Below are 23,538 nucleotides of genomic sequence, written 5' to 3'. Positions count from 1 at the left end.
GGGTTTTTGAATTTACGATTGTTTTTCTTATATCCTTAAATATTCCATTTAGATGCTCACGAGTCAAAGTCAGAACGGTATTCTTAAATCGTCTCTTTTAGGAACTATGATGCTACACAAACCCTTTAAAGTCTGATATGTTTCAGCCAAGATTAAACCTTGTTAGTGATAGTTGTCCATATTTTCTTTAGGAATTGATTCTTAGAAATGTTGTCAGTACTTTTTTTCTACATCAATTGATGAACACTCAGGGACGAAACACTTTCACGCAGCTGTGATATTAACTCACATACATGCATTCAGTTAAACATAATACATTGTCATTATAAAATATATATACAGTACAGGCCAAAAGTTTGGACACACCTTTTCATTCAATGAGTTTCTTTATTTATTTTCATGACTATTTACCTTGTAGATTCTCACTGAAGGCATCAAAACTATGAATGAACACATATGGAATTATGTACTTAACAAAAAAGTGTGAAATAACTGAAAACATGACTTATATTTTAGATTCTTCAAAGTAGCCACCCTTTGCTTTTTTATTAATAAGGGAAAAAATTCCACTAATTAACCCTGACAAGGCACACCTGTGAAGTGAAAACCATTTCAGGTGACTACCTCATGAAGAATGAGAACACCAAGGGTTTGGAGCGCTATCAAAAAAAGCAAAGGGTGGCTACTTTGAAGAATCTAAAATATAAGACATGTTTTCAGTTATTTCACACTTTTTAAAGTACATAATTCCATATGTGTTTCATAGTTTTAGGTTCCCTTCAGTGGAGAATCTACAATGTAAATAGTCATAAAAATAAGGAAACACATTGAATGAGAAGGTGTGTCCAAACTTTTGGCCTGTACTGTATGTATGTATATATGTATATGTATATGTGTATATATATATATATATATATATATATATATATATATATAAAAGAATAAAATTGCATAACAAAACTGAATGAAACTTAACTGTGGATAATCACTTATACTATAACTTGTTCATCAATATTGTCGTTGCAAGATTATAAAAATGACCCTGGCATTACTGCACTTGTGCAGTTGAAATGTATTAGTCAAACAACCACAACCACGTAAAAACAGCCATTTTTTCTTGCAGCCCTTTTTGTTCTTGTCATGACAGCATGGAGTCGATGGCACGCAGCCAGAATGACAGGACAGTTTAAGCAATTAATGCTCAAAGATATCAGCCAGTGAGTGAAATAATTTCAGATAAACTGCCAGTCCACCAAACACAGCCTGATGATACCCCTCTGGAACATCCCATCCTAACATATGCCTAATTGTTTACTAGTGCTTGTTTACATTAAATACAAAATGATGCAGGGAGGGGAGAAGGGGTAGAGGAGAGTCAGTACACGATGAGACAGAGCCGGAGAATTAATAACAATTTGTGGCAGATAATTACTTATCAATTAAAGCTGTTATCCTGCCTAATTAGGCAACCTTCATTAAATACAGCCAATTTAAACCTTAATCAAAGTTAGCGGCGCCTGACAGCAGAGCGAGGATCAGTGGAGGAGCGCCGCCCGGTGGAGGAGAGGGGAAGGAGTCCCTCTGGATCTTTCAGTTTTATTTATTTATTTTTTATTGCTCCAAAAATGGGTGAGAATTAATGGCTTTTTATTTTTTCTTCTATTATTATTATTATTATTATTATTATTATTATTATTATTAGTAGTAGTAGTAGTAGTAGTAGTAGTAGTAGTAGTAGTAGTAGTAGTAGTAGTAGTGGTGGTGGTAATAGTAGTAGTATCAGCAAAAGAAGGCTACTAATCCATTATTGCAAAAGTAGAAATACCACAAAGTAAATGATCTGCTACAAGTAAAAGTACTCAGATTGGGCCTTTCCAAGTATTATAAAAAATATATAGTATTATTATTATTATGAATGGGTAGATATGAATGTACTAATTCTGTCAAATAAATGTAGAAGGTTAAAAACTAGGCTACAAGTAAGTGGAAATACTGAAGTAAAGGCCAGCAGATTAACCTGCTGCGGGGCAGAAACAAAGCCGCTCGGCCTGCATTAACCCCCCAGTCCTCGCTATCTGGGCGATGTGTACAGTGTATCTTGGAACATTACATGGCCCAAGGTCTGCTGTGGGGCAATTTGACTTCAACTAAACAGATTGCACTAATTTGATTTAGGAAAATGTGCAACTGTAGTAAAAATATCATCTGAAATAATGAAGTTCTGGAGACTAGATTTTGATCCACACAGGGCCTAAAGGTCAGGCGATAAAGTAGGACCCACGTGAATCTTGTCAGCTGATATGTTTATTAAAAAAAAGTGACCGTTAATATTATCTGGAGATCCACTGATATGTAAAACGTTAACATAACTCTACTTCCAGTGTTAACTTTAAAACCATCCCCAGGAGCAAGTAAAGGTGTTTCAGTTAGGCTGGTGATGTCACAGGCCTAAACTTAACACATATCAGCACACCCAGCTCTGGGTGTTGTCTGGTTTTTGATTTAGTATGTTTATATATAACCTTTTGTATGTTTTTATTTTTTTATTTTTTATAAGCAATTACAGTTTTCTACGACACCCACGCATGCACTTTATATTTATTTAATGTGATTTGTATTTGTGTGTGTGAAACAAACAAAAACAATATGTTGATACGAAAGCTTAAAACTGCTTCTTTGTTTTGTTGTTGTTGGAGTAACTCGAATAAGGTAACCGAAAAACAATTACCACACAATTAACCTGGGGCTTTTGGGGGCCCCTTGGGGTCTGGGGCTCTGTAGTTGTTCCCATTGTCTGGCTGGTAATCCAGCCTTCAGTACAAGTACAGTTAATTGTACTGAAGGACAGTACTTAACTACATACTTTCAATGATATCATTGATGGAAAGTAACTCAGTACTACAGTAGTAGTGTAAGAAGTACTCGGATCCTTTGCTGAAGTAAAGGTAGTAGCACAGTGTAAAATCTTCTGTTACAAGAAAATGTCCTGCATTCAAAATGTAACTTTAGTAAAAAGTACAAAAGTAAAATACCAAAATTAATCATTACAGATATTTCTTTTAACTTATTTCGTTGTGCATCAAGCCTATACAAAAGCCTCATATTTTAAAAGATAATTATTAGCTTTGAATTTAAAATCTCAATCACCAAAGTTACATGTAGGCCTACATGTAACTGTGTTGTTAACATGTGCTGTTAAATGAAAGAAATTGAAATCTGAAATGTAATGGAGGCTATATGAATAAGGTAGCAGAAAATGGGAACACTAAAGTAAAGTTCTTCAAAAGTGTTCTTACACAGCCTACAGCAGGTGATTATTATTAAAAAGGTTTTTTTTTTTACAAAAGCCATAATAAACATCTTCCCTCATGCACACAGTGACTGGGGGTGTAACACACACTCCTTCACCCTCTGCCCCGCCAGCTCTGTTTTTTTTTAAAGCCTTCACTTCCAAGAACTGTTGTGGCCAATTGACAACAAAGCACGCGCTTCTCGGGGCGCCTCGGCACGAGGAACGAGTTAATTAATATTGGCTCTTGTTTGGTCTAGTTAATGAACGAGTGAATTATGCACCTCTGGGACACCGCCTCCCCAATCGGTTTAAATTATCCCCCGAACCCCCTCTCCACATTGTCCTCCAATTTCCCCACTCTGATCCTGCACTGATGGGGTCCCTGTCACCGACCAGACCACGACACACACACACAGACACACACACACACATACACAGGCTACCCCTGCCGTCTCCATCTGTCTGTCTTTGTCCTGCTCTGGTGTATTTTAGTTCTTTGTCTCCAGCACATTTATTGACGCCTTTTTTTTTATTCACCGCTTCTGTTCGACCTCGCATCGTCAGCTCAGGGTGACAAATAACTTCCATCCCATTAACTCGTTTGAGAGGGGAGGCTAGTCAAACAAAGCTTGGCCGCAAACTGATCCTCACACACACACACACACACACACACACACACACACACACAGTTCTGTTGGTCAGAGAGGGAAAAAAAACATCCATATTATTTGCATTAAAAGCCTCGCACCGTGAAATTCATTTATAATTACAAAGCGGGGTCCTGTGTGTGTGTTATGCAGATCGGGGACATGTGTGTGTGGAGTGAATGGCTCGGATTGGTTATTTTGTGATATGCTAACACAGAATGTATGGTGACAGATTGCAATTATCCCGTTATTGTAATTGTCAAAGTCAATTCACTGCAGGCCGAGTGCAGGCTGCATGAAACAGACTTACACACGACTTAGATTTGGTCTGTTTGACCCTTTTTTTTTTTTTTTCAATCAAGCTTTAATACAGTGTCTGCTTTAAACAAATACACTTCTCTTAGGCCACCACCTCAGGCTACACATTACATGATCAAGGCTGTGTATTCATTATTTTAAGCTTATTAAGTGTCCATTTTATGTGTAATGAAATACATATAGCCTAGGCTGTGTTGTTTTAGCATCTGGCAAAAGTAATGTTTTTCTTAAACCCATTACAAAACAAAAAGAGGGCCTACTATTTGTCTTGTAGTGATTTTATAAGATGAACTGGCTAACAATGTCCAGGAAATCTATGATAGCCTAAAGCTGCTGATTATGAGTGATAGGACATCCTTATTATAAGACTTAGAGTTTCCTGAACAATATCTGTATTTCTTTGTCAAACAGGATATGGATCTACCGAGCATGTTTGGTGATGAGGACTTCATACTGCCCCCGAAATATCTCAGTGTTTTTGCTCACAGTATGGTGCGCTCATCCCCATGGACCTCCAACGCCCCCGTGTGGTGAAGAACCTCCACTGCATATCTTGTGTCTGACTCTGCATCTCCCTATGTAGAACATAACTTAAATATTATTATTATTAATAATAATAATAATAATAATAACGCTCTTCATATAGCCTAGCACCTTTCAAAAAAGTTGACAGTGCTTTACAGAAGTAAAATAACAGTATGCAATTCTAAACACAAGATATTAAACAAGATCAAATATTTTAAATAATTTAAATATCGCCATCCTTAAACAAACATTCTTGATTATAAACCATGCAGAAGCAAATGAGATTTTCAATCCACGACAGCTGTAGCTAGCTTTGTGCTAGTTCTCCTTCATATTGACCCCAATAAAGGGCAGTGCTTACTCTTTACTCTAATGATGTTCCTATGTAATTTGTAAAAAACTTTTTAATGTCCTTATTTAAAAGATAGGCTAATTATTTAAATTACATTTCAACATTTTTTGGTGGGTTAGCCTTTTTGTACGGTCACTAGCCTATGTGCTGGACAGTTTTTGGTGCTGAGCAGTTGCCAGGCAACCAGCGCAAACTACAGTAAATTGGTGCCAAGAAAAGGTCCACTGCATAATAATAACAACCTCCTTAATATGGCGAATTGCCATTTTTCTAGGGATTAAAAAAAAAAAAAACGAGATGTAACCTAAATTATTAAATTGTTTTAGATGTGCATGTAGGCGGATTTTGTTTGACAGGGCAGCTACTTTCCTGTTTCCAGTGTTTGAGCTAAGCTAACCGGCTGCTATAGCTACGTCTTCTTTTCAACACAAGCTAGCTAGCTAGCTGGCTAAGTTATTTCCCGAAACGTCAATTTTTTTCTCCCTTTTAGTCATTTTTAATTTCATTAGGATATTTGGGTTTCATTAATGAAGGCTAAATAACAACCATAATGACAAAGGAATAAACAAAAAAAATTCAACGAATAGTCAACCGTGTTTCGGCAGCAGCTCAGCGCAGACACAACTGAGCAGAAATGGGCACACCACACCTGCATCTGTTTCTACCTAATTAGCTAAGCCTGCCATGCCTTGTTCAAACACACACCGGCAGAGTCTGCTTGCGTTGTGAGTTGTGATGGCTGAATCTCGGAGAGTTCAGTTGACCAGGTTGCCCTGTGATGTAGTGCCTTCATCCTCTGACAAGCCGCCGGCCTCGGTCCAAAAGTCTCCGTCAGGTGTTCTGCAGGGGAAAGAAAACGGTCCAGACCGGCCCGCTGACACAGACACAGTCCGACTGCTGCTCACATTATTTGAGCCTGATGAGGGGAGCTTTCCGGAGTTCAGCTACAGTCAGCTCGTTGACAACAAGGTGGGACTTTTATCTTAAATTCTCCTGAAAAAAAAAAAAACTGAGTTCACTGATGGCTGGAACTAAGACTTAAGTCAATATCCTGCAGCTTCCCCCCCCCCCAAAAAAACATCAATCCATACCCAACATGTCTTAACAGTTAACCTGTTAGGGGTCATGACTGGACTTGTAGGCTATCAATTAACAGAAAATACTATCTGTATAGTTTAAAAATAAAACACTAGATGGTTACAGCTGTAAAAATGCTAAGATTTGATTTTCTCCTTATGTCACATCAATATCATGATTGATCATTTTGGAAATACTTTGAATAGGACATTTCAAGACAAATTCATTGGTGTTTGTCATTCATCTTTTTTTATGTATATTGCACTAGCCTACTTAATCCAAATTTAAAGTTTGTAATACACTTTTTGTATTAAAAAATAAATTTAAGAGTTTGTGTTGGTTTCAACCAGAGGCCTTCTAAAAATACACACATCAGAATGATAAATTCTAAGTCATTGATGTGTGTATGGTTATCTTTGTTAGTCTTGTTACAAACTTGACAACCTGGCCATGATGTTTTTGCTGCACAATCCGTGCATGTTAAAACTGAGCTAAATGTGTGGCTAGGACTCACACCTTTTTATTTAGGTTTTTGTGTAAAATGTATGCTTGACATGAGACTTTTTACATTTTTAGATCAACCACACAAAAGATGAAGTCCAACTGAGCAGATTTGAAGAGGATGAAAAGAGAGCGAACGATGAGGTCGCTGCTCTTTCAAGGAAGTTGGAGGAAAAATATGTGAGTAGTTTTTTTTGCAAACCTGAATTATCGGTAAATGTAACAGATTATGCCCCTTTTAGATAAATGAAGACAAGCCTCACCCCTAATTGTAAAATTAGTTTAAATTGGACCAGATCTTTTTTTTCTCTCTCTCTCTTTGAGTAAACTCAACTATTAATCAAAATTACAAAATCTTACACAAATGACACAACAATATTTTGCATCATCTCATTGCAGGGTGGCAAACCTAATAAGAAGAAGGACCGTATTCAGGATTTGATTGATATCGGATACGGTTATGATGAAGAGGATTCTTTCATTGACAACTCTGAGGCTGTAAGTCAGTGTTAAATCATACATTTACATTTTCACATACTTCTTATATCAGCATCTTTGGAAGACCTGTTGTGTTGCACAATTCTTTTTATAGTTTTGATATTACTATATCTAGCCCTTGGTCTTAACTGAAGTTATTAGGAAAGTTTGGCTTTTCAGCAGTTTACGTCACTCACCACTGACCAAGTATCTTCTCTGTTCGAGAAGTGACTCCTGATCAACAAGTCTCAAAATCAAAGCGCATGTTATACCGAAAATAAGAAATGTTTGCACTTTGCAGTCACTCTGTTTCTGTTTCCGTTCAAATGTGTTTCTAATTTTGACCTTTTCAGATGCCCATCAATCTCAACATCTTCTTTGGCTTGTTTTAATACTTTTATAATTGACAAAATTTGTATGTAATTATAATCTTGCTTCTGGTTGGTCTCCGTAGTATGATGAATTTGTGCCGGCCTCCATCACCACCAAATTTGGTGGATTCTATGTAAATTCGGGTGTGCTGCATTTCCGCCAGGCTTCTGAGACCGATGACCTCACAACCGAAGAGAAAACACCTGAGCCCGCAAAAGTAAGTCTAAGAAACATGCAAAGTATTGTAATGGATGTTTTGTTGGTATCGGAGAACAGATTTCAATTTCAGAAGTGATTTAAAACTGTTCTTTGCACACCTTAAAACAATAATTTTTAGAAACGTAAAGTCAATGGCAGACAGGATAAGGCAAAGAAGAAGCGCTGCAGAGAAGGTGGAGAGATGATAAGCAATGTGGATTCGAAGTCAAGGTGAGGCTGATCAAAGCAATGTTACCACTTGCTTAGAGCTGGTTTGACTCTGATGGTAGAATATTTGATTTAATAAGATTCTCAAAATAATTCTGTTGTAAGCATAACATGTTCATCTTGTAGCCCTTTGTCTGAAATTGGGCCGGGTGGCGAGATGAAGAAGAAAAAGAAGAAAAATGCTGTTGGCACATTAAGCGTCACCAGCATGTTGAAAAAGTTTCAAAGAGAGAAGGAGAAGGAACAACAGAAGATGGAGAAAAAAAATCGGATGCCAGCTGCAATCATGGGTGAGGTCACGATCCCTCTGTGCCCGGCAGATGCAGGCGGGGGCGGAGGTTCGGGATTGACAGACCCTCTCATCAGTCTAATCGGTTCAACCAATGACCACGCTCTCATCCAAGCAGCCAACACAGTGGATTTTGATATTGACTTGGACTCTTTATTAGATGTCAGTGAAGAGACTTTTTCCCCAAAGACGGTTCCTCAACCTGGAACAGAGACGCAGCTTTTCAGACCCAAAACCGATGATCTGACCCCGTCTGATGCTGCTCCACAAGTCCAACCGCTAAATACAAAGACTAACTTGCAGCCGGAGCCTCATCCAGAGCAAATGCGGCTCCTGTCACAAACCAGTTCTGCCTCCCCTCATCAGTGTGTCCCGCTGCCAGAGGGACTTCCCCCACAACTGGAAGACAGCATTCGAAAACTCACGGTGGTAAGATTACATTTTAATTGTAAAGATGCCTCAGGGTGCGTGTGTGAAACACTTTTTGTGAATAGCATTAATTGTAAGTGGACAAGTGCAGGATAGACGCACCAATGACGTGCGCTTATCTTTCAGGTTGCCAAGACCTCAGAGGGAGAGTCAAAACTCAAGTTCTTCACCCCAGAAATCAACTCAATCCTGCTTGAGTGAGTTATCTGACAACACAGACAAAACAAAGTTTTGTTGCATTTTACACTATACACTGGAAGCCTTTTTTAAACCCTTACAAACTGCAAAATGGCCAGGCAACAACTTTGAGTGTTGCAGATTGGGTCATTGGGTCATTTTCTAAAAAATGGACTTTTCATTTACGTTGAGTGTTTCTCATTAAAATGCATTGTGTGAATCCCTGTGCATGAAATATGAGCAAAACAGGGACCCACTCATATAAACATTAATCCATAGTGTTTCTAGTGATCAAACAGGCCACCTTAAAGCAACACCAAATATTCTTTTGTATCTTAAAATAATGTTTCCAAAATCGTTTCAGTGGTTCACCAACAAAACCAAAGTTTGCCAGATCGGGTAGCGGATCTGTAGTTCGACTGAGACATACGACAGCGGTAATGGACAATTTCGCTTCCAACCTGGGGGACCGAAGAGGAAAAGTGCTTTGGTGTTGCTTTAAGGTCACATTTGCCCACATCCAAGGAATAAATATCAAACTGCTCAGTCATGGTCTGAGGTTTAGTTGATAGACAAGAAATCCTAACTTGCAGATGATGTGTGCTCACTCTCCATCCTAGCCTGCCATATATTCTTTTGCAGAGTAATGCAGATTCTCCACAATCATGGAAATTAATCATTTTGATAAATGGACTGCATGTCTAGTGCCTTTTTAACATTAGAGAAGGGAAAATCTTCAAATTCATTATCTTTCAGATATTGTACATGATACACAAATGGTTGTGAAACTGCCATGTAAGGTGCTGTTCTGTTCCTTAGGAGCAGATTTGGTGTGCAATGCCCTTCTTACAGTCACTTTGACAAACAGCTAGGTGGATCAAACTACCAATCCTGTGATTACAACCTTTTACTTGTACTACACTTGTGTGTTCCTGGCTTAAGTTGTCCATCGTGATATTGTACATAGATTTTAAGTGTGTAGTTCAGCTCTCTTGACTGTGTCTTGATCCAGTATTGAGTTGCAGTGTCGGGAACAGGGTGGCCAATTGCGCTCCAAGGTGTACACACACCTGTCGTCGTTCCTTCCCTGCAGCAGAGACACACTCCTCAAACGTGTGAAGAAACTGTTACTCGCACACATCACGGTGAGTGTGTTTTTTGGTTTATTACATTGTGTGCGTGTGTGTGTGTGTGTGTGTGTGTGTGTGTGTGTGTGTGTGTGTGTGTGTGTGTGTGTGTGTGTGTGTGTGTGTGTGTGTGTGTGTGTGTGTGTGTGTGTGTGTGTGTGTGTGTGTGTGTGTGTGTGTGTGTGTGGGTTATTTTTATTTTATTTTTTTTATATATTTGCATGTGATTGGATTCTTGAATTTGACACTGAAAAGGAGGAACCCCGTGATGTGGAGGTTCCCATGCAGAAACTTAAGGAGGCCATCGGCAGAGCTATGCCCGAGCAGATTGCATGTTTCAATGAAAACTGCCAAGTCTATGAGCAACTCAAGAAGTAAGTTGATCTGCATATATCTTGTAAAATCGATATGGAAAAAGATCACTTCATTTACTTGTTTTAACTTGTACTGTTATATTTCTAGTGGTCATTTTTACCTAAAATATTTAATTAAAATGCCAGAAGTCTATTCTTTCATACTGATTTCTATGACATTATATGCATAGAAACGCTATCTTGAATTGAGGTGAACAGAAACACCTGATGGAATAACTGTGCTGATAATGTCAAAATTATATATAACTGGACCAACAGAGGATCCACAAAAGGTGGCATTTGGCTTTAAATGCATTACATTGTATTTCCTATTACACTAAAATCTAGCTATTGATCTCTCTTACATCAAAACCGTGACACCCTCTTGAGGTTATTGGAAGCATTTCAAATCCTTATTTGTTTCCTTGTGTGTGCACACATCTCTGTGCAGCAAATGTCCAATAATTGCTGTATAAATAATTTGATCTATTTCACACCTTGCACTCTGCTTATGTCCATGTCAGGGCTGCAGAGGAGGAGAAAGAAGGCAAACAGAAGGTGAATGTTGGTCCAGAGGACAATGTGGAGGAGAAAGGTGGGAGAAGAGGAGGTCCTAAGAAGTTGTTCAAATGGAATGAAGAGATGAGGTCTGATTCGATGAGTATCACTAGATTTGAAATGTTAGTTTAGTAACTGGCTGTAATGAACATTATTCTATTTTTTGTTAACAATAATCCTATTTTTCTCTCATACAGGGAGAGCTTGTGCCAAGTGTTAAGGGTGAAAATGGAGAGATATAAAAAGGAAAGGAAAGGTAGTCAGGAGATGGAGGATTATCTGAAGACCTTGTTAGAAAATGAAGTCCAACCACTTTGGCCAAAAGGGTGGATGCAATCTAGGTGTGTGACACTGGTGCATACTCACACCTTCTGTGTGTGTGTATGTGGCTGTAAAGCCAGATTTTTTTTTTTCATACTTTTAAAAAAAGGACTTATTTGGCAAACTGTACATACTAACATAACCCCTTCTAAATGTTTTGTTTCAGGTTGCTGCTAAAGGAGAGCAGGAAAATGTTGAGCCTCTTTACGTCATTACCGTGAGTACAATGAAGAGTTGAGCTCCACCAACAATTTTGTCTTTTCTTTTTTTTATTATTATTGGCATGGATTTCTAGAGGCAGTTAAAAGCTCCTGCAGATGTTATGGAAAGTCTGATTTTGTTTTGTATTTTCAAATTCACCTGATATCTCACGTGTGTTCTCAGAGTAAAGAGGGCCCGGCCTGAGAAGAAGTGGCCATCTATCAGTGGTCCTCCCACTACGTCAGATGGCTGCAGCGTTCTTCAGGAGTCTTCACCACTGGCTGGACTCCCCCAAGACGCAGATGATGTCTTCATCGAGAGCTCAAATATCTCCAATTCTCTGCCGCTTGAGAAGCAGGAAGCTGCTTCCTTGAGAAAGGTGGAGGGTGAAACGGGAAGGGTGGCAGTGGATGCTGGTTCCTCTACACCCACAGCGGCAGACAAAATTCGGGTCAGCGCCGCATCTGCTCCGACTCGTTCACTTCTGGATCTCCTCGCTGAACAAGCGCTGGCTCGGGAGCAACATCTCCCAGTTCCCCAGGAGCTCTTGGCATTAGCTGTGGCCAAATACAAACGTTCAGTTCAGCGCTGCAGCTTTGGGATGGACACCAGAAGTCCTCCTGTTGCTCCTCCGCCTCCTCAGTCCAGCCCAGTAGGTTTCCCACTGAGTGGAGTGTGTAATGTTGCTTTGCCCCAGCTGCTGCCAGTTGGGGATTTCGCCAGGCTCAGGGATGCTGACCATGTGCAGATAATCTCTGATGATGAAGACGTTATTATGCAGTGATGACTTTCAGTGCAGACTTACACACGGTAAGTTGTATTTACTTACTTATTTGTTTTCTCACTTTGGGTGACCTTACAGTTATTTACTCTGAGATTGGCAGAATGTTTAAAATGGTACTCCAGGGATACTCGGGGATTTAGTTTTGAGACCGATTTAAAAAAAAAAAAAAAATAAATAAATAAATAAACAAACGATAAAAATCAAAGCAACACATTCTCACTTTTAGTCTCTGCTACGGATCAAGCAAAAACCTTAATTTCTCATAATTTAACTGATAGACCTTTTTCACGGCAGACATGTTGACATGTCTTGGTAGGAAAACCACAGGTGTATTCAAAACCATTAATGATGGCTGCATTCCACTTAGGAGAGACCCTGGTATTGTGCATGCTGACTCACTGAAATAGCTCTCTGGGACACTTGATGGAACTGAGCCATCGTTAAGGTTATCAATTTCAGCTGTGCTTTTCCTACTATGACAAGTCAAAAAATGTCTGCTGTGAAAAAAGGTCCATAGCTTATTTAATGTTAGACCCTCCCTGCCGGTAAAATCTCTCGTCTTCAAACTCCTCAACCTCAGTGTGACAAAGCCCCTTCACTCAAGGTTCACTTACTAGCTCTCAATGGCAAACTACGTCTGCTGATGAAGGACCATGAGATTAGTTTGAAAGCTCAGGAAAAAGCTAGTCAATGGGATCTTCAATATTAATTTGTTTTATCAAACTAGTATTTCCAGGGCTCCTGAGTGGCTTACCAGGTAGAGCGCATGCCCATATATAGAGGTTCACTCCACGACGCAGCGGCCACGGGTTCAACTCCGACCTGCAGCCCTCTGGTGCATTTCATTCCCCTTCTCTCTCCCCTTTTATGTATTCAGCTGTCCTCCAACATGCATCTGACGAACAGCTAAATTACCACCAATAGTCCTTTTTATTTTTATTTTTTTAACATGAGTCAAGTGAAGGATGCTACTTGATACTACTTTTTGCCAAAGTACAACCCAAAAATCTTGTTTCATGGACTTGACATTTTTTTTTATAGTTGCACATCATTTTTCAGCTGTCAAACAAAGACTATAATCATCCACATTTGTGTGGGGGGTGTGTGTGTGTGTGTGTGTGTGTGTGTGTGTGTGTGTGTGTGTGTGTGTGTGTGTGTGTGTGTGTGTGTGTGTGTGTGTGTAATAATTTTCTTCAATTTCAGTCACACAGTTGTACAGTTCAGTGACATTGCTGAGACATTTTGTCATGTGGATAAATAAGTATTTTTCCCTCTAGATTGGAGCAGTTTCCTTGGAGATGGACTGGACACATGATGTGATTCTAACAGACACAGAGGATTTGAGATGCCTAAATGAGCTTCTTAGCAAATGTTAATAAGCTAATAATAATTGACTTTTTTTCGTCTCCAGCCACAAGCTGTGGTTTATTAGCTGAAGATGTGTTCTGTGCTCATCTTTACATGTTAGGATGACATGATCGTAGATGGGCAGTAACTGCTCATTATTTTTGTTTTTTACCAATGAGCAGAAAAATGAACTCTCACCACTTATCTGCTCTTTTGAGAAACTGGACATCTACTGCAATCACCTCAGATAACCCTTTAACAGATTTGGAAAGGCTTTGTTTGAAATGTAAATGATTAACTTTTTGATTTAATAAATAATAAAGTTGTGATGCATGTTGTGTAGCCATTTGTTTTTAGCTTTATTGTCTTATGAGGTACAGCCACTGACTCAATTCTTAACTTTTAGTACTGATGTAATACACCCAATAGATTACATTTTTTAAATGTTTGAAGATGAGAAGTGGTGTACAGTCAAAGTGGCCTTACTGGATTTTGAAACAAAACGTTTAAAGGCTTAGTGACAGCACCTTTTATGCTCTATAACTGAAGCGCTAAATTAAGGATGTGTTCTCGTTTCTGTGTGAACTGGGGCCAACAGAATTGTTAGTCCCACACGTTATTTTTTTTTTTTTTAAATCAGTTTGTCACCGTATCAATGATTTGACCTGCAGTTACATTCATTTTCATTGATATTTTGTTATTAAATGAGTGGTTGAAGTCTAAAGCAAAGTACTGCTGTTGGACACGAGAGTTCAGCATTTTATTGCACAGCAGACTAAACCTCACCTTGGTGAATGAAGACCTGGGTGCTTTGCAATGTTGGCTAGCTCTTCATACTACAGAAAATAAAACTCCTATACACAGGACAGACATTAAGATTGTTGGCAAAGGGTTCTTAAACATCCTCTGAAAAGAAACCGGCGAGGGGAAAAAACATGCGTCACAGAGCTACGGCAGTATGATTGTGAATTATTAAATTGTACAATGTGTATATCTTTCTAGAGCAGCTTTCCGTCTGTAAGATATGAAAGTTAACTTTTGTGCAGATTACATGGAGACCAGTTAAACCCAGGCAGAAACTCTCAAAAAGGGGAACAAAAAGCTCCACAAAAAGACACTAATGCAAAACTGATCCATTTAAACAAAGAGGAGCGACACAAGCAAACCAGTCTTTGTGAGTCATTTCTCACATTAGAAGCCATTCATCCAAACGGCATGGAAAGAAGAATTGCACATCACGTCGACTTCTTTTAGGATGTTTTACAGACAGTTAATCATCTGCATAAGCAGGCCGGCCAACAGGAAATGTCTATTGCAGCTGATTGTAGTTCCTAGGAAGAGAGAAATTAATTTCACCAATACAGGATGACTTTAAACTTTGTTTTACTCTAATTGCCTTTTGATCATGCAAGATAATGGAACCAAAAAACTGTAAGTCTCTCCGGAAGGCTCGAAGACTCGAACAATGACAAGTTTAAACATTTATAATTGGAATTAAATACAAAGAACAATGGGGGTTTCAAATCTATTTTGCAGGTCTCATTCTTGCACTGATTTCTTTTATTGTAACAATATTTTTTTATAATAATGCAGATAAAATAAACCTACCACTGCCAGCAAGGAACTCCACCTCCACTGTAAAATTTTTCTGTCCAAATAGTCCATTTGCTGAGACGGTGTATTTCCCAGCATCCTTTCTGCTCGAGTTAGTGGGCAGGGCAACCACCTGCCCATCTCTGAACCAGGTGACTAACGGTGGAGGATTTCCTCTCACCTCACAGCAGAGGTTCTCTCCCTCTCTCACCCACAGCTTTGTAGGACACACGAGCTGTGGACCAACTGAGAGAAAAGAGAGTCGTCAGGAGGGAGAGGAGGAAAAAGCCATTGAGAAAGACGGATAGGAAAAACAAGGTTGTGTTTTATTATTAGATTGTCTTATATCAGGAAATAGGTAGTCGATCTTTGCCAGACCTTCCTTCACAGCGCTGCGGAGGAGGGTCTGGCTAGTCCCCGCTGCATCCTGGGATGTGCTCTGGTTTATTGGCATTTCTTTAAACCAATCACAATTGTCATGGGCGGTGCTAAGCTCTGGACAGAGCCACGATGCCTCTGCAAAATAGCCTCGGGAAGAACTTGTTTTGGTGGAACGTGTACGTTCAAAGGTTGTTTAGTCGTTCAACAAAAAACAAAAAAGATTGGACAGATAGTCTAGCTAGCTGTCTGGATTTACCCTGCAGAGATCTGAGGAGCAGTTAACCATAGTCCTCAGAAATCCACCAGAGTTTAAAATTCCAACACAAAGAAAGAGGAAGGTGACTGACATCTGAGCCGAAAAGAGTGACATCCAGCGGAATTTCAAGCGGCAGTCTCGGAGCAATCCCGGAAGTGGAACGTCGTGGATATAGAATAGGAAATAAGTGGGATATTGAAAAGAAGAAAGACAGATCTTAAACATGTAAAGAGACCTTAGAGAGAGGGAATGGAGGGAGGTTGAAATGCAATTTTTTAGAGTTAAAAAATTATACTCACAGAGGACTGTGGCAGTGAGTTTTTCTGACGTCACCACTGGAGGGCGCTGTGGTCCATCAGGTCCCAGTTCTAGCTTTGCTTCACACCAGAACTGGACTCCATCATCTTCTTTACTGGGTGTGATGTTTAAAGAGAAGCTCTCATTCACTGGTTTCTTCTCTATGTTGTTGTTGGACTGAGGTTGACCCAGCGATGTCTGTCCTCTGTAGAACGTCACAACGAGCTTTTCAACAGGAGCAACGTCCTGTACTGTACACTGCAGAGTGTACTGATGACCCTCAAACATCGCCCCAGTGTGATTAACAAAGCTGATAGACACACTATCTGGAGGCTCTGTGGAGACAGATCAACAGATCAACAGATCAACAGATCAACCACGCAGAAAATGATTCATTTTCTACCATGTCAGAAAGACAGAAATAGGAACTCACTGTAGACCGTTAGAGTGAGATTGATGTGACATGGCCCTCCCTGTTCAGATAGTGCAAAGCACGAAGGCTTCTCATTCCACTCAGTCATTTTGTCCACACTCCAGACCACAAAAGGACCCATACTGAGTGTAGCTCCCTAAAAGTTGCAAAAGGTCAAAGATCACAATTTTAGATTATATAATAGAATGTTTTAGAATAGAGTGCTTGTTTATTAGGTAAACTTGTACAACGAAATCAAATACAGTAACCTTGCAATGAACACTATATTTGTGAAGCTTATGATGTTGTGTTTTTTTTTTGGCATTGTCTGTGTCTATTTGCAGATGGTGTTCAGAGTTTTGAGCCTTCTTGCAGTCTCTGTGTGTTTAGAGGGCTGCGCACTACTTTCGTACTTCTCAGTTTTGCTAAGACATAAAGGCGTTTGAACGTTCACATGGGCAACGATTTGGAAAACCAGAAGCTTTCCTGATCTGAGCTTGAATGGTGCCCTTTTATAGGACTAACAACAGACAATCAATCAAATTTATTTATAAAGCACTTTAAAAAGCAACCAACGTTGCACAAGGTGCTGTACAGGACAAAGTAGAAATCATTTAAAACATTTACAGCATCTAACATTTAAAACATGAAACAGTATCACAGTAAAAATGTTTGCACAAAAATGTCAGCCTCAGCTGGGAAATGCCAAGGAAAAAAGGTGGGTTTTAAGAAGAGATTTAAAATTAGACCGTGAAGAAGCCTGTCTAATAGTTAATATAATAGTTTCCGCTTTGTTTTAGGGACACTCAGGCGCAGTTGTTCAGCTGACCTGAGTGAGCGGGTCGGAGTGTAGGGGTCAAGCAGCTCGGACAGGTAGGATGGGACAAGACCATTTAAGCTAACACGGGGGTAATGTGCTCATATTTACGTGCGCCAGTTAAGAGACGCGCTGCAGCGTTTTGCACCATCTGAAGACGAGCAACTGATGCGGCACTGATGCCTACATATAGGGAGTTACGGTAAACCAACGGAGTGGTCACAAAGGCGTGTATTACTGTCTTAAAGTGCTGCCTGGTAAGAATCGGCTTTATTTTGGCTAACTGCCGTAATTGGAAAAAGCCTGCTTTAACCGCTGCCCCAATCTGTTTGTCAAGCTTAATATCGGAGTCAATTTTAACCCCTAAATTGGTAACGGTTGGCTTGACATATTGAGCCAAGGGACCCAGATCGACAAAAGGGTGCAGTGTGGACACCAAAAACCATCACTTCCGTTTTTGTTTCATTAAAACTTAAAAAGTTAGAAGCCATCCAGGTCTTTATGTCATCCAGGCATTCGAGCAGTGGTCTGAGAGCATTGCTCTTTTTAAGTGGCACATAGATCTGGCTGTTGTCAGCATAGCAGTGGAATAGAATGCCATGCTTCTTAAGTATGGAACCAAGCGGGAGCAGATAGAGAGAGAAAAGAAGAGGGCCTAAAACAGAGCCCTGTGGGACCCGACATGAGAGAGAACCAGAGGAGGACACCGACTCACCACAGCTGACACAGAAAGTGCGACCTTCCAAATAGGACCTGAACCAGCTGAGAGCTACACCCTTGATTCCCACCCACTGCTCCAAACGAGAAATCAGGATTTCATTGTCCACCGTGTAAAATGCAGCAGTTAGATCAAGAAGCACCAAAACAACACAGTCACCGGAGTCAGTAGCTAGAAATATATAATTAAATACCCTTAAAAGAGCAGTTTCGGTGCCGTGCGGAGTTTTAAAACCGGATTGGAAGACTTCAAGAATGTTGTGTTCTTCCAAAAAGGCCATTAGTTGACTGTAAACCAACTTTTCCAGTATTTTAGATATGAAAGGTAGTTTAGATATTGGCCTGAAATTGGCTAGATCTGCAGGATCGTGGCCAGGTTTTTTAATTAAAGGTTGGACTACTGCATGTTTAAAATTTCAAGGGGCCACACCTGAGGAAAGGCTACTATTAACAACTGCGAGAACAGATGGACATGTAGTAGGGAAAACATCCTTAAAAAGTCGAGGAGGGACAATGTCACTTGGAGAACCTGAAGGCTTCAAGTGGCCAACAATCTTCTGTAGTGCAGACTGAGTAACAGGTTCAAACTTTCCAAGTACACCAGAACAGACAACAGAAATGGAATAATCATAAGTAGAAGGTATCTCTTCTCTTGTTTAATCCCTAATATCTGAGGTCGTAGGTCTTGGATACTTTGGTGAAGAGAGGAACTATCAACTGATCACCATGTAGTAATGGGTTGGATCCGGTGGGGGGGACAGCTGCCGCAAAGACGGCGTAAACCCAAATGTACGTTTTGACTGAAATCCCCTGTCCACAACCTCCTGAACATGGAATCAAAGTGGGCCATATCCGAAGCCTCCGTTTTGTAGGTGGCTGCATCAACGTGGTGGGCACGAGGGGTGAAGGAATCCTTGAAGAAGTAATAATTTTAGGCTTGGCTGGTACAGGGGTCTCCTGTAGTAGAGTGTGGATACTCGACCTGAGCTGATTCTGCCTCTGTGGAGTAGGCAAAGTTGGAAGATTTGGGGCAAGCCCTTAACCACCTTGCAGCTAAGGCTGAAATGGTTCAGATCAGAGTCAGCACCTGTTGTCTGAGGCCATTGTACTCTGCTGGTGCAATGGTGGAGTGTTCCCGTTAGGAGTGAGTCGCTGCCCATAATGAAGAAGTTAAAAGTATCTCAGGGTTCACAAGTGAGAGTAGGATGGAGTGGGGGATTGATAGGTGGTTAAGATCAGGTGGCGTTAAGTTACTCTTTTCGCTTAGTTTTTCAAGTCATAAACAGTATAATGGCTCTGACACACCAACCCGACGGCCGACCTTCGGCAGAAAAGGCAGTCGGACTGATCAGTCGGCTCCCGTCTCTCAAAAAAGTGCCTCGGAACACACCGAAGCGACTTGAGCGTACGTTCTGCGCGTGCGCAAGGCCTAATACGTCTCCATAACAGCAGGCGCCACTAATCTGTATTGTTGACCTAGTAAACACAGAGAACAGCCATTCAGCCATTGTCTTCATCAGAGAGTGTTGATAGTAGTCAAGAAGGATCGTTGTTGTCATTACTCGCTGAAGTGAAGAAAATACAATGGCTAGTAATAAGAAGATACTGGCGTTGTAAGCTCCCAGGCTGCTTCTTGTGGAAGAAGCACTAATTCGCTAGTCAAGGGCTAGCTCTGCACCAATCAGATTGGTCATTGAGTCCGACTGACCACTGGCCGATTCAACAAATCAACTCGGCCAAAATGGATGCCGATGGCTCCTCCGACTGACGACGGCACAGAACACAGCGAACAGACTTGAGTCACCGACCTCGCCAGACTGTCCGACAGCCGATAATCGGGTTGGTGTGTCAGAGCAGAGCACTGATCCACTTACCAGTTTGACTGCCCAACCAAGAGCAAAAAAATCCATCCTTGATACAGAGCAGTTAGCTGTGACTGGATCTCCGAACCTGTTGCAGGAGAGTTTACACAGTTAGTTGTCTCGAATGTACACAGCAACAGGGAGGAAGTATGCTTCTCAAAGTGATAACACAAATAATAACGAAGCAATCTGTTCAAAGTAGGTGCTAGTCCGAACCTTTCTTATGTTTGCTTGACTTTTATTGACTGCATTTGTGCACAGATTGGGCAAAGATCTTCAATTTGTTCTGCGTTGCACAGCTTCCATGTTTTATCTTAATCACTAGTTTATATAGACATCAGCTGATAAACAAGTGCAGATAATTGTCAGAGTAGAATATAGTTGGTATAAAGGGTCTAAGCTTATCAAGTAAGGGAGTCCAGTGCTCTCAGGGTAACAGACACCCTGGAACCAATGCTACCCAATGCTCGAGAGCTCTTTTATAATTTGTCTCATTACTTTGTCACATACATTGCATCTCATTTTTCTACAGAAGTGTGAATCTCCTCAGTTCAGTGCCTGAAATGGGCCGGGCAATTTAGATTTTTGTCCTTTTGAGTACCTTTACTTCTAATTGTTATTAGCAGTATTATTATTAGGCTGATATGTACACTGCTATGACTCATGGTTTATTGGGAAAAAGTTCTATGTAAAATCAGACATTCAGCACCCCCGTAATGCCTGAATGGAATGATCACATTATCAGACACTACGACGATTCCCCTGTGAAATTGGCAGTCAAGCTGAATATTCTACTATTTGGGGTTCACCCTTACAAGATCTACGTATGAACATACTGCTGAATTAGGGTACTGGCACCTTTTTTGGTCCAATTCAGGCACTGCCTCAGTTTCTCTATTCTTTTGAAAGGAAGGAAAGGAAGACACGAGAGGAAACGTCATTTGGAATTAGTTTGAGCAGCAGACCCTTTAATCATTGTGCCACTGCACCACCCTGAAATAATCACCAGCTATTCTTGCGTCGACATACCTGATCACCATAGTGGAGGGTGATATCGACAGATGGCAGCGGACCTTTTCTGTTGGCTCTCCAGAGTTGCTGATGAAGGGAGGGATGGGTGGTGGGGTACTGAGAGAAGGAGGCGGTGGAGATGCGAGGGTTGTTGGAGAGGGAGGTAAAATTTGTGACAGAAGAGGTTGAGCAGATGTGTGCATGGAAACAGGGGATGAGGTAGCTGAGGTCACAGGAGTGGTCACAGAGTGGGAAGAGGAAGAAAGACACAATAAATCACTTGATGTATCTTGAAGGCTCCTTCCAAATCATTGTGGATTAGGGGAGTTTCACTACAGTAATGCTCAGAATACACACCACAGGTAAAGGTTATTTCTCTCAAAGAATACATACCATTTCATAATAATTTAATCTTCTGCACAGAATAGAACCTAAAATGCAAGAGTTAACGGCCCATTGACGCTGACATGAATCCACATATGAAATATATGTATCTGAAGTATCTGTAGTGTTAAATCTCTGTTGATGCTTTTAACAAGCAGCTAAAGACGTACTTTTTTAAACTGGCTTTTGTGTCATGTTAATAATTTGAACTTTTAATGTTTTTTTTATTGCGATTGGTATTGTATTCCTTTTTTGCTTGCTCAGTTTACTGTTGGGTCTTTTTAAACAGTTGTATCATCTAAAGCACTTCTGACATTGTCAGTAAAAGTTGCTGCATCAACGTTATTATATTAAATACAATTACAGGAACAAAATGCTGTATCTCGTCATTTGTTTATGTTGGTGCGGTAAGCTGTGTGACCTTATGAGTCATTCTCACTGTCTTTACATAATACAGGCGAGGGTCAATTGAATTTTGCCATCTCGTGAAATAATACTCTTTTTAGCTGATCTATTGTGAACCATTGTTTCATAGCGCCCTGAATACACCCAGTGTGTTCCTCTGAGGAAGGAAGGACACCCTGCCCAAGTCAAAGAACTCGCTCCTCTTTTCATGACCATTGTTCCCCTGAATCCTGAGGTTGTTCTGCTGCCTATCAGATGATCTCACCCACAGTAGCTATCTGGTGTGTGTGTGTGTCAGCATACCGGCTGTCAAAATGTATAGTTATGTGTCCCACATGCCAGTCTGCAAAATGAGTGAAATAAGACAACAGCTGGGTTATGTCTTCACCGACAGTCTCCTCTTGAGCTAAATGTTGAATAAAAAAATGAAACTATTTTTTTCTTAATTCACTAGTATTCAGTGATCGAAGAAGTACTCAGATCCTTTACTTAGGTAAAAGTAACAATATTACAGTGTTGAAACCAGCATTCAACATTTGACTTAATGTAAATGTAAGGCAGTATTAGTAGGAAAATATACTTAAAGTATCAAATCAAGTACTAATTGTGCAGAATCAACACTGTCAGTGGTTGATTATGTGTTAATTTATTTAAATTATTATTATTCAACCAGCATTTGAATGCTGTTCTGAACTTTTAACCTACTCTGAGGTGCTGGATCATTTTATTTATAAATAACAATGGATTCAATTTTATGAGATCATATGTTTGAATTTCTTCAAATCTGCAAACTAACAAGAAACTATAGGACAAGTGGAAACTAGAGGATTTGAAGTATGAAGTAACAAAGTAGAAATACTCAAGTCCCTCAAAATCGTACGTATACAGTAAATGTACTTAGTGACTTTGCACCATTGCTAGAATTGTCATTGTCATTCATCAGTTATGACACACAAACACCCATACACACACTGTATGGGTATGTACTACAAATGAAATGCCTAAAATTTCCCTTTGTAATCTTTTCTACCTGTGGTTCCCAACCTTCGGGTCGAGACCCCCTGACAGGGTTTCTACAATAACTCTGAGAGATCACAAAGTGATGTCAGAAAATTTCAGATGGGGAAAAAGAAGAGAAAACATATGACTGCGCCACAAAAAGCTGGAGAGTTTAACCTCTTGAGTTCTCTAAAAATGTCTAAAATAGTAAAAAAACACTCTCTGATTGAGCTGCTCACATCTCATGGACATTCACAACCTGTGATGAGGGGTCGCAAGTACATCCCTCACACGCCAGAAGAACTACTTTAAAATACAAGTCTGTATCATCTGCTCTACCCTGACTGTTCTCACATTGAGCGTATTGTGTCATTGTACCTGCACCCATAGCATTTAGCTAGCTGTCATTTCACTCACCTGAGCCGAACAGGCAAAGCAGCAGAACCTTGATTGGCTGTCCAGATGCACTCATCCTGCATCAGGTTCCCAAAATACTGGCTGTTGATATGACGTCTCTCTCAAACACCAGTTACTGGCTGTGCGATGCTGGCTGTAACACGGCCTGCGTCTTCTGAGAAAACACACGGGGTATTTTAGGTTTTTATGGGTGTGTGGGAGTGTATGCATGTGCTTTTTTTTGAGTGTGTCTGTAGCTGATGATCAGGCGATTCCTTTACTTTGGCCTCTGAAACCCACCATGGGCGTTGTCTTTTAGTAAATCAAGAGAGGAAGGAAGGGAGGGTCAAGAATAATGCAGTGTAGTGCTGCGCCCGCACAGAGGTATGTGTGTTTTTGTTTGTGTGTGTGTGTGTGTGTGTGTGTTTGTAAGAG

At 40.2% G+C, this 23,538-nt stretch overlaps 2 protein-coding genes across 2 annotated transcripts; one reads left to right on the top strand and one right to left on the bottom strand.

The window, feature by feature from the left end:
- The first annotated feature begins 5,769 nt into the window (after positions 1-5,769).
- Positions 5,770-13,637, top strand: LOC120558275 (ubinuclein-1-like). Its single transcript, XM_039799220.1, has 14 exons — positions 5,770-6,103; positions 6,788-6,892; positions 7,112-7,210; positions 7,644-7,778; positions 7,899-7,990; positions 8,114-8,705; positions 8,832-8,902; positions 9,895-10,027; positions 10,265-10,383; positions 10,887-11,009; positions 11,118-11,261; positions 11,408-11,458; positions 11,626-12,252; positions 13,504-13,637. The coding sequence occupies exons 1-13, from the start codon at positions 5,870-5,872 to the stop codon at positions 12,224-12,226; spliced, it is 2,499 nt and encodes an 832-aa protein (XP_039655154.1). The 5' UTR covers positions 5,770-5,869; the 3' UTR covers positions 12,227-12,252; positions 13,504-13,637.
- A 674-nt stretch (positions 13,638-14,311) lies between these two features.
- Positions 14,312-23,377, bottom strand: LOC120558450 (hemicentin-1-like). Its single transcript, XM_039799466.1, has 7 exons — positions 23,125-23,377; positions 20,938-21,142; positions 19,921-19,996; positions 16,534-16,669; positions 16,103-16,435; positions 15,182-15,412; positions 14,312-14,904 (listed from the first exon to the last, which is right to left on the bottom strand). The coding sequence occupies exons 1-7, from the start codon at positions 23,177-23,179 to the stop codon at positions 14,834-14,836; spliced, it is 1,107 nt and encodes a 368-aa protein (XP_039655400.1). The 5' UTR covers positions 23,180-23,377; the 3' UTR covers positions 14,312-14,833.
- Positions 23,378-23,538: the final 161 nt, after the last annotated feature.

This window comes from Perca fluviatilis, chromosome 1, assembly GCF_010015445.1.
Source record: "Perca fluviatilis chromosome 1, GENO_Pfluv_1.0, whole genome shotgun sequence".
NCBI lineage: Eukaryota > Metazoa > Chordata > Actinopteri > Perciformes > Percidae > Perca > Perca fluviatilis.
The sequence above is the reverse complement of the archived record's forward strand: the minus strand, read 5'-3'. Positions and strand labels throughout refer to the sequence as shown.